Here is an 11913-nt window from a genome sequence, read left to right as displayed (position 1 = left end):
TTTAAGGAATTAATCAGCGGTGACACAGCGATCGGTCCCCGCTGTAGGAGCTGCGGCAACTGCTGTACGAGACAGCAGCTGTCACAGCTCCTGTATGTGTCGGGAAGACGACCGAAATGGCCGTTACTCCCGCGACTTAATATTCCATCGCTGAGCGCGAACGGGATGGGATGGTCAGCACAACGGAATATTACGTCGCTGAGCGTTAAGGGGTTAAACAACTATCAAATATATCACTGTTTTACATCTCCTGTCACTTTTTTTACGACAAATGATCTAATCCAGTACATATGGCAGCACGTTCCATACTCTCTCTATTGTGTACATATGATACAATGTCCTGTCACCTACCACTGGATTAAACGCGATGTCACACAAATAGCGCTGTGAAGAGTCGGTTAAGTGAATTGTATACACCGTGGTAAGTTGCAGCCGGGCACTGAACACACTAATAAATACCAGTCACACTTATGGATTGATGTTAAAGATTTATTTATGGTTTTTGTTGATCAAAATATAAGATGGTAAAGATGATGGTAATACAAGATCCAGCAAAAACAATGGAAGATGTCCCAGTATATACTGTAATGTCAGTAAGGGGTGGTAAATCTGTATTCCAGAGACACAGGAAGAGATGACATGTTCTCCTGTTCTGGGCCTGGTCTTCTGGGTGACATTGATGCCCCGATAACCACACTGATGTCTCTTCCGTGACAGATGTAGACAATTTTAAGTCTCGCCATTGGGATACTTGTAAGATGGCGGGTTCTGCCCTTGGTTGTTATTGGCATTGATGTTGATGTTCTGTTGATATCTGCTGACTTGCTCTGGGGGGAGAAGCGCACAACCCTATTAAATATTCATTATTCAGGCTGCTTAACAAATATAGAGAGGACATATCTAGAGGAACTTACCTTTCTTTCTATCAGCAACGATGGCGGCTCCTCCGGTGACAGGGAGCGCTGTTCTCGCCAGATATAACGCGGAATTGATGTTTATGCTGCAAGAGAAATATTTGCTATTAATGCTCTACTAATGTGTGTTTCTTAGCAGGCACAAAATATAGAAGATGTTTTATTGTGGATTTTCCTATTAGATCCTGGGGTTACACTACAAACCTTGAAGATGGTTGATCCAAGCGGTGGGTTTGATCTAAAGCTGCGCTGTTCAGGATGTTACAGGAACTTTCTGATGTTCACAAAGGTGGAATCATTGTTTTATGCACCTGAGATGGTAAATGTTCCTTAGGAGTCCTGCAAGATGCCAAGTAATGTCTTACATCCATAACAATGTTCCTTGTATCTATCATGTTTGCTTAGAAGCTAATGCACCATAAAATACAGTTTATCCATCCATCCTAGTGGCAGGATTCTTTAAGACACTTCAAATGGGGACATTTTTTAACTTTTCTATGCCAGTTTTTTTTACGTAGAAAAGTTATAAACGGAACAAAAGTCACAATTTGCGGTAAAAATTGTGATCTGTGTCGTTTCTGCGCTTACGGCACTTTTCTAAAAAGTGGACAGAGAGTAGCTGGAGGAGCAGAGCCATCAGGGCCGACACATTTATCATAATAACATGGATTATTAGTTATTAAGGTGTGGGCGTTTTCATAAATTAGGCACATTTTACTCCAAGTTTTTTTTATATTAAGACCGGTGTAAGAAACGTCAGTCTTAATAAATTCCCACCAATCTGTTATACTATAAACATGCTTAATTTCTTTATGTTGGTTGATAAATTAAATGACAGATTCAGAGGAAGACTTAAGAGATGGAAGAACATTCTCACAGCAAACATACTAGACAAGTACAATGCTCTCACCTTATGTGCTGTCAGGACATGAACAGACGCAGCTACTTTTTTTGTCCTAACCTCCTAATGCCCTTCAAATAGATCTTGCGGTCAAAGCTTCCACCAGCCAATGGGATGCTGGAATGAGAAATATACTGATGTAAGACATATGATAATGTTAGCGGGTAACCACACAATAATTGTTTAGTTTCACCTCCTATATTACTCCAGTACTGTCACCCAGGTATACAGCCACCTGCCCCAAAGTGTGAGCTCTGCTATATGGCCCATGTAGTAATGGCGGCTACTGAAAGGATCTTACCAACAACATGGACATGACTTACTTATCTGAACCAGGTCTGAGCTTTACTTCAAAGATGCCAAAAACGGGTCGGTGGTCTGAGGTCTTCAAAACAGGGCATGAGTCGTATCTCAGGACTCGCACATCTCCCTCGTATTGGCTCTTAAACAACACCCTGTCCTGTAGAGGTCATGAAAATAACAAATATCATCAGTGCAATCATATTATCATTGATTTATAAACCTCATAGCATCATAGACTGAACATTTCGGCCTATTTTATTATATAATATAAATTTTGAGACTTTGTGCATTTAAGGTTTGAAAATCTATCCATGACATCTATTGTTTCTTTAGCTCTGTAGACCTGGAAATAAGATATCTTACCGTATATGATGGAATTCTCTGCTTTTCTGATGTATCGTAGGTGTCTGTGCCAATGTCGAACTTGTATGTAGGAAGGAATTCAATGGTGTGCTCCTTAAACCCTACAAATATGGACCCTTAAGTTAAAAGAAAAAAAAACATGTCAGTATTAAAAACATGTGCAAGAGATGTAGGACTATATAAGAATGTGGTGAACATATCCACCATCATGACAGTGATTTGTATTGATCGGTTGAGGTGTATGTGGTAATAATACAGGCTGAGGAGTGATAGAGATCTGTCTACTAGTAACTGTACCGTTGTTCTTGGCGTCATTCAGATGGTCGTGTTTGAGGAGACTGGACATATCTCTTCCTTTAATATTTTTCAGAAGAGATTCCACGTTTTTTCTGTCCTCTTTTAGTTGAAAATTGAGGTCCCCAAACCAAAAAACTCGATCAAAGCGGCTGGTGACGTCCACTGTAGAATGAGATAAACACAGGACACAATTAGACCACGTGACTGCATTAGACTCAATGGAGATAAATAGATAAAGGAATCGATAGGTTCAACCACATAAGTAATACTCACAGGCATTGGAGTTTATTCTTTCCGGAATAATTTGAGGCAGACGGAGACCCTCAGTGATGGTTTTATAGTCCTGGATCCTCTTGTAGACTGCCCCAACTGCAAACCAAAAATATACATATCAGTAAATATGACCTCCTGGAGTTTAGGACAACCACCATATTTAAGTTTTCTCTGACAATAGGTTTCTTTATCATATATTATCTAGGTATCACATCTACTTCTTGGGCTGTGTAGTCTGAATGTTCCCTCAACAATGAATTTTCTGCAAATAGTATTTATTTTAATAGGATTTCTATTGACATTTTAGAAGATGAGACTGGTGGAGTTCCATGATGTGGGTCCGCACTCTGTACACCAGACACACTGATATTTCTGTAGTAGTAGAAAACAAAGGGAGAAGTCCTCCAGCTCACCTGACATAAGAAATGAGTGTCGCTGTCAGCGCCCGGACCTTTTCGTGTCGGCACACGATGCAGGAGCAGAAGTAACAAGGAGGTTAAGTCCAGCGCATGAGTAGAAGTAAAATAGAAATGTTTTTCCAAGTTTAATTAAATTTCCATTAAAAAGTCCATTAGGGTATGGTCCTGGTGTGTGGATAAGAGGAAAAGATGATCCTGTAAGCCTACGCGTTTCGGACGATAGCGACGTCCTTAGACTTGGCTGTAGTGGAAATTTAATTAAACTTGGAAAAACATTTCTATTTTACTTCTACTCATGCGCTGGACTTAACCTCCTTGTTACTTCTGACACTGATATTTCTGTTACTGTAAATCTAAGACACAATCATTTTCTTGACAGAGGATAAAGTATTTCTATTAGGGTATGTGCACACAATAACGTCAGTTACGGCTGAAATTACGGAGCTGTTTTCAGGAGAAAACAGCTCCTGCATTTCAGACGTAATTGCTCGTACTCGCATTTTGCGAGGCATCAATTACGGACGTAATTTGGAGCTGTTCTTCATTGGATTCAATGAAAAACGGCTCCAATTACGTCCCAAGAAGTGTCCAGCACTTCTTTGACGAGGCTGTTATTTGCGTCTTTTGACAGCGACGCGTAAAATTACAGGTCGTCGGCACAGTACATCGGCAAACCCATTGAAATGAATGGGCAGATGTTTGCCGACGTATTCAAGGCTTTTTTTTTCAGACGTATTTCGAGGCGTAAAACGCCTCCAATACGTCTGAAAATAGGTCGTGTGAACCCAGCCTAATAGTCTGTAAAGGACATTAGGCCGTTAATCCTTCCACTATTACTTGTCTCTCACTATATAGAATAAGTTTGATGGATTAGAAGAAGTTTGACCAAATAAGGAAGAACCTTTCATTTTGCACCAAAACATTAATAGTACAGATCTTTTCATATCATCTCATATATTATAGTTTTTTATGAAACAGCAGCACTTTTATACACAGTAAAACTGTACATAGTCACATATTAATAACAGACATACTTACATCTCATATGGGAATTAATAAACAGGAATGATGTCCCAAAGACAGTGAAGGCAACACCCAAGGCTCCTTTAGTTTTTACATGGTGGAATAGCCTGGTTGTTACATGGGTGTGCTCTACCTCTGTATAAGAAATGAAACACAAGAAGAAGGGTCAGTGGTTAATAGTACCACATGCATGAATGATACAGAGATATTTTCCTATTAAACGCTGGAAATATTACTACAACATCATTTCACACTTCGTAACTGTGGAGTAAACTCTCAGATCTCCAATACTCCACAGTGAAGAATCTGAGAGTTGGGTTCTCAGACATCTAGTTCTAATGACTAAATAAGAAGTTCCAACTAATGACTTCAATTAGGACTTATTATGTAGATGTAAGAAAGTCAATCTTACCTGAGCAGAACCAGATCAGCTCCCGTCGAATAAAGATGGTGAGATACAAGACTCCGAGCCCGGATGAGTGGTATAGCACGTAGTGCGGACCAAGGGTCTCTTGTAATTTTATCTCCCATTCCCGTCTACAAGAAGACACAATTTCAAGTTAACATATTAATAAATGACACCAGATTAAAATACTCAACTCATCTATTAAACAATCAATATTATAACCTCTGGGGTTAAATAGGAAAATTAAGGAGCGATCCTATACTAAGTAGAAGGTCGAGAGAGAATTTCAATCAGCCGACCTGTAGTCCATCTGCAGACATAGACTGTTGTAAGACAACCTGAGAAGACTTACCTGTTTGGACATCCTTCCTGAACGCCAATTACATAAATGTCTTTGGTGTCATCTGATGGCAACAGCAGATCCTCTAGATTTTGTGGGAACTCCTGCTCAAAATATGAAGATATTAATAATGTATACACAGAGCACCAACCAAACTGACATCTTCTATATCGCCTACAAAAAATTCTATCTGATCGAATTGGATTTTAGTCTTTATAGACTATGGCCAGGGCTGCAGTCTTAGGATCGGAGGTATTGCCATTCCAAAGACATAGGTTATTAGTTTGACAGTTTGCAGTGTGTGCAGCAACAGTGATTGGCCCAAATGTTTAGAAAATGTGGGCCTAGGGTAGGATATAATATGTCTATGTGATATCCAACTGCAAACTAAAGACACATGGTTACTGGCCCAATTTATCCAACTGTAGATCAGACACACTGATGGGTCACAATAGATATTGTACATTACTTCTCACCTTCCCCTCCATATTCCAGGTGGCAACGTATAATCTCAGCCGTCTATTTGGGAAACAGCGATCCAGTTCTTTAGCGCCAATCACAGCGCTGCTGCCCAAGCTCCTGATTGCGCTCTTCTTGGTGTTCTTTGAGCCAATGTCACAAGGTTTGCTGTGACTTGGATCGCTGCATTTTTCAGCTGGTATGTCTTTGATGATAGAAAACGTCTGGAGCGAGATGTTAGGCTCCTCCATAGTTGGTATCTCTTTCATCAGATTTCCTTTATCAGGAATCTGAGAGACATGATATTTTTTTGTTTTTCTCCAAAAGGGCATGGTTGTTTAATGCCCCGGGTGCAAAACTGCACCAATGTCCGTGGTAGAAAACCAGGAGGCAGTAAAGATTGAATTTAACTAATCACCTCTAGTTCTCTGAAAATAGGACAAATCGCTGACCGTAAAAGCAACACAGTAATCCAACAGTGTCAATCCAACAGCAAGATCTAGAATGACCAGAGAAAGAAATAGTTAGCGAAAAAACTCTGAGGGAACCAGCTGGAGAAATTAGTTATAAAAGCGGCATTCCAAGTACAGGATCTGGTCAATCAGAAGTGTTTGAAGATCACATTGCTTGGGGTCTTGGGGCTTGGACCAGCTGTGAATGACATTGCTTGGGGTCTGGATGTTGGAACAATGTATTGGTTGTTGAATTGACACTGTATGACATTTCCGGGGTTTATGTAATTTTTATATGAGATACTAACCATAATTTAGAACCTCTGTAATTTGTTAATGAAAAATGACAATTGCTATTGAGGATACAGTATTAGTATTAAATCACTTCCCTAATATTTTTATACTAGTAATTATTAATAATAATAGTGTATTTTACATAAGTAGAAAACCTAAAATGCATAATTAGTAATTCCCTAGTAAATATTTATTATGAGAATTACTCCTATTATAAACTGAAGGGTTCCAATAATAAGTTCTCAGGGCTGCGGGACATTCACATTCCCTTTCTTTGTGATTGCTTTATCAATTTACCAGCAGAATACAGATGCCAATTTCAGTCTGCAAGCTGCATTCTGTCTATGGAGCAGAAGTCACAGGCCGCCATATTGCCATTTAGCAACTTCTTAGTAAATTAGTATAACTATTCCAAATATAAACTAAACTTTAAATGGCAGACACAGCAGAATTATACCTAAGAATAAAATATTCATAAAGAAACTGATAGATGAGACTCATCTAGAGACGTAGCGCTGATAGAGTACTTACCGGTCACATCCAACTGATGAGTGATAGATCTGTGGCCAGCACCATAGTATATACCCATGCTCTGTGACATCACAATAGCTGTACCCGGGGTGAGTTGCTTTTATGACCACACCCGTAATTTGCATATTTCAATATGGATTTATCATTATTTTTAATAGTAGTGACATCACAATACATAAACCCAAGGTACACTATGTGGCCAAAAGGATGTGGACAGCTGACCCTTTACACCATCATAAGCTTGTTGTACTTCCCATTACAAAGCCATGGATGTTAGCCCAAACCATGACAAATATCCCCAGACCAGTATCAATTCCCCACCAAATAATTTTTATATCAATTGATCAAATTTCAGAATTTAATTAAATTGTTTATAATTTTTTCTGGTGAACCTACACTAATATAAGGAAATATAGTCCCCTAATATACAGTCCTCTAATATGACCATATTGAAATTTCTCCTTTACAAGTGGTATACATAATGATAATAAGGGAGCTCAAATTTTGTGCATTTACCCTGCACATCTAAGATACTTGAGCAATTTAATTGCACACTAATACTAATACCATATTACTACCACTATCACACAATATCTTCTAGAAATTGAATAATTCAATGTTCCTAATAAAACAAATTGATTAGCGAGAAGTACAGATGTAGTATTGGTAGAGAACTTACCGGTCACATCCAACTGATGAGTGACAGATCTGTGGCCAGCACCATAGTATATACCTACGCTCTGTGACATCACAATAGCTATACCCGAGGTGAGCTGCTTTTATGACCACACCAATAATTTGCATATTTCAATATGGATTTACTATAATTTTTTATAGTAGTGACATCACAATAGATATACCCGGTGTGAGCTGCTTTTATGACCACACTTATCATTTACATATATCAGTATGGCTTCACCATTCATTTTATTGTTTGATTTTTATGTACATTTTTAATGCAATTTCTATATTCATAATGTTTGTCTGTGGTCAGACTCTTACCCAGCACTGCCAAGATTACAGCTCAGGAATAGAATTAAATCCCATAATATATGATAAAAGTCGGGCATATGGGTCACTCGTGGTGCATAGAACTTGTAATGTTCATCTCTCACAGTCGGTTTAGTGTGTGTATAGTTATTACAATCTGTAAGGATCTGCAGCTGCTGAACATCTGATAAATTATGATTTCACTCTCCTGACGAAGCTGAAGCGAAACGTACGTTGGGGTAGCGCTGCAGATCCACCTGGGGTATGTTACCTATTGATTTATACTTCTCTTAACCTGCAAACTAATATGGGACTCTTTTTAGAGAACATCAGTGCACACAGCAGGGAGATAGTGATAATCTTATTCAGGTTATTATAACTTGTATTGCGAATATGAATTTGATGATATTGTATGATTTGTACCTCTAGAAATGTTTAGTGTGATCTGTGAGCGCTAATTTTTTCCGGGTATTTTCATCAATTGCTTTACTGTATAGAGAATTTTTTTATTGAAAATAAATGAAATTGTAGTTTTTAATGGGAACGTACTCTGATGAATTCTTTATAGGTGATAAATTATCATTTCTGTCTGTGTGACATGGGGGAAATAATTTATATTATCTGAAAATACATCATTTTAATTTTGAATTTTAATAAAAACCCCCATTAGAGGATGTGACTGTGCACCAGTAAGAACACGCTACATGCTGCATCTCCTGTGCTCAGCCCTCTTACTCCTTACAATCCTGAATACATACTGCTTCACAATTCCCCTACCAGCTTGTAATAGGTATCAGAACAGCTGTGGGCAGCCATTACCTCATGAACCATGTCCTGGAAAGGTACTAGAGGGGGTAAGAATCGATCGAGACATCCTGAGACAAGACGGTCGTATCTGATGTGAACGAATGCAGCGTAAATTATATATATCATAGGCCTACCAGAGAGGGTAGAAGGCCAACAACCATATGTATTCATTAAAAATGGCTGCATTATATGGATGCCACAATCTCTGCTGCATTTATAGTCAAGAGAACCGAAGAATTTCTTCATAGTCTCTTCATCTGGGTCATTTCTTAGACCATTGATGGCCCATTTGGTAAACTGTAAAGACAGGGATTGGCTTTACTAAACATCAAGTAGTCATGGCAGTCAGAACTCCACGATCAGAAAGTGATGGCATATCCTAATTGTATTCCCCCACTTTATGAGATGTAAAACCACTTTAACCCCTTAAAGACGCCGCCTAGTTTGGGCCTTAAGGCTCAGACACCATTTTTCAAATCTGACCTGTGTCTCTTTATCTGGTAATAACTTTGGAATGCTATTCTTTATCCAAGCGATTCTGAGAATTTTTTCTCGTGACACATTGTACTTTATGTTAGTGGTAAAATTTGGTCAATACCTTTAGTGTTTATGTGTGAAAAACACCTACATTTAGAGAAATTTTTGAAAAATTGAGATTTTTCTAAATTTGAGTGTATCTGCTTCTAAGACAGATAGTAATACAAAACAAAATAGTTACTAGTTAACATTTTGGAGGTGAAATTTACAAATATATATATATTTTTTAAAGAAATTCCATTATAATCCATTTTTTTTTCTGTAACTCAGAAGGTTTTACCAGAGAAACTTAACTCAATATTTATTGTTCAGATTCTGCAGCTTTTAAAAATGTCCCACATGTGGCCCTAGTGGACTGAAGCACAGGCCTCAGAAGCAAAGGAGCACCTACTAGATTTTGGGGCCTCCTTTTTATTAGAATATATTTTAGGCACTATGTCATGTTTGAAGAGGTCTTGTGGTGCCAAAACATAGGAAACATCCCCAAAAAGACACCATTTCGGATCTACACTCCCAAGTAATTCATCTAACGGTATAGTGAGCATTTTAACCCCACAGGTGTTTTGCTGAATTTATTGAAATTAGGTCATAGAAATTAAAATTTAAACATTTTTCATTTTCACAAAGAATGAAAGAGAAAAAGAACACCAACATTTTTAAATCAAGTTCTCTCAAGTAGCATAATACCCCATATGTTGTCATAAACTGCTATTTGGACATACGGCAGGGCTCAGAATGGCAGGTGCCCCGTTTGGCATGCAGCTGTAGGGTGGTAGTGAATATTTTGACCCCAATGCTGTTTCATAGATTTTATTAGAATTAGGCAGTGAAAATTACAAATTAAATTTTTCCCGAAACATTGCTGTTTTAGCTCTAAATGTTTTATTTTTACAAGGGGTAATTGGAGAAAAAAACACCACACAATTTTTTACTAAATTTCTCCTGAGTACAGCAATATCCCATATGTGGCCCTAAACAGCTGTTTGGGCACACGGCAGGGCTCTGAAGAGAAGGAGCGCCATTTGGCTGTAGGAGCGCAGATTTTGCTGCATTGGTGTTAGATGATAGGAGTGAAAGAGCACCATGCACATTTGAGGTCTATGTTAGTGATTTTTCCATAGTTTGCCCCCAATTGCAGGGCTCTGAGGTCAAATAGTAAAACAAACTTCCAAGAAGTGACCCCATTTTTTTAAATATACCCCTCAAAGCATTTATTAAGGGGTGCAGTGAGTATGACCCAATACTACTGTTTTTACTAGAAAAATGTGCAGTGGATTTTCCGCTGATATGCCATTTTAGTGCACAATATGTTATACCCAGCTTGTGCCCCTGAAGACAAATACATCATAAACTGTTAAGCCGTTTCTCCCGGGTATGGCAATGCCATATATGTGGATGTGGATCTGCTGTTTGGACACACTGAAGGGTTCAGAATGGCGGGAGCACCATTTGGTTTATGAAGCACAGATTTTGCTCAGTAATTTTTCTGTTTGGGGTTTTGCTGGTATTTCAGTTTATAATCTGGGGGCATATGTAAACTGTGCGGAGTACATCAGTATATAATAAGAGGATATAATAATGTGGTAAATAAATAATAATCCGCAGTTCTGTGGCCTGTGTCACACTGATAAATGGTGCCCGATCTTATCCCCCTTTTGGATTGCACTCTGCACATTTTGTGTCGCCATATTCTGAGAGCCATAACTTCTTTTTTGTGACAGAGCAGTGTGAGGGCTTATTTTTTGCAGGACAATCTGTAGTTTTTACCGGTACCATTTTTGGATACATGCAACTTTTTGATCACTTTTTATTCTATTTTTTGAGAAGCGTGGTGACTAAAAAACAGCAATTCTGCTATTGTTTTTTATTCTTTTTTTTACAGCGTTCACCGTGTACTATAATTGACATATTTACTTTATTCTGCGGGTCAGTACGATTCTGGCGATACCAAATTTATATTGCTTTTTTATGTTTTACAACTATTTGCACAATAACATTTATTTTGTAAAAAGAATGTATTTTTTCTGTTGCCACATTCTGAGGACCATACATTTTTTATTTATTTTTTGGTCGATAGAGCTGTATGAGGGCTTGTTTTTTGCAATTCGAGCTATATTTCTTTTTATTTGTACCATTTTTGGATACATGCAACTTTTTGATCACTTTTTATAAAAAAAAAATTTGATGACCAAAAACATAGCAATTCTGGTATCGTTTTTTATTATTTATTTTTATGGCGTTCACTGCATTGGATAAATTACATAATATTTTTATAGTTCAGACCATTACGGATGCGGCGATGCCAATTCGTATAATTTATTTATTTTTTCTAATAATTAAGTTCTTGATAATGGAAAAAGGGTGAGTTTTAAATTTATTACTTTCAATTCGTACTTTTTTATTTTTGTATAAAAAAAATGTTTACTTTTTTTTTTCGTCTCACTAGGGACTTGAAGGTCCAACAGTCCGATCGCTGTTATAATATCCTACAATACTTATGTGTTGCAGGGTATTATACCTGTCAAATACCTACAAATGTATACCGCATAACCATATAGCAAAACGACACATGGTCAATAACAAAATATCTTTATTAGTGCAATA

General features: G+C 37.8%; 1 protein-coding gene across 3 annotated transcripts; it reads right to left on the bottom strand.

Moving 5' to 3' along the window:
- Positions 1–492: 492 nt before the first annotated feature.
- Positions 493–6192, bottom strand: LOC142731473 (phosphatidylinositol polyphosphate 5-phosphatase type IV-like). 3 transcript variants are annotated; one of them, XM_075849411.1, is made up of 12 exons: positions 5716–6192; positions 5252–5343; positions 4906–5030; positions 4509–4628; positions 3052–3147; positions 2779–2940; positions 2482–2597; positions 2139–2275; positions 1825–1949; positions 1119–1253; positions 915–1000; positions 493–827 (listed from the first exon to the last, which is right to left on the bottom strand). In XM_075849411.1, the coding sequence occupies exons 1-9, from the start codon at positions 6028–6030 to the stop codon at positions 1889–1891; spliced, it is 1224 nt and encodes a 407-aa protein (XP_075705526.1). In that variant the 5' UTR covers positions 6031–6192; the 3' UTR covers positions 493–827; positions 915–1000; positions 1119–1253; positions 1825–1888. The 3 variants fall into 3 exon arrangements, with proteins under 3 accessions (XP_075705526.1, XP_075705524.1, XP_075705525.1); XM_075849409.1 differs by having other exon boundaries at positions 494–827; positions 1825–1932; XM_075849410.1 differs by lacking the exon at positions 1119–1253 and having other exon boundaries at positions 494–827; positions 1825–1932.
- Between the last annotated feature and the right edge of the window lie 5721 nt (positions 6193–11913).

The sequence above is a fragment of the Rhinoderma darwinii genome, unplaced genomic scaffold (genome assembly GCF_050947455.1).
Source record: "Rhinoderma darwinii isolate aRhiDar2 unplaced genomic scaffold, aRhiDar2.hap1 Scaffold_80, whole genome shotgun sequence".
NCBI classification, from domain to species: domain Eukaryota; kingdom Metazoa; phylum Chordata; class Amphibia; order Anura; family Rhinodermatidae; genus Rhinoderma; species Rhinoderma darwinii.
Note: the sequence above shows the minus strand (reverse complement) of the source record. Positions and strands in the feature narration are given on the sequence as shown.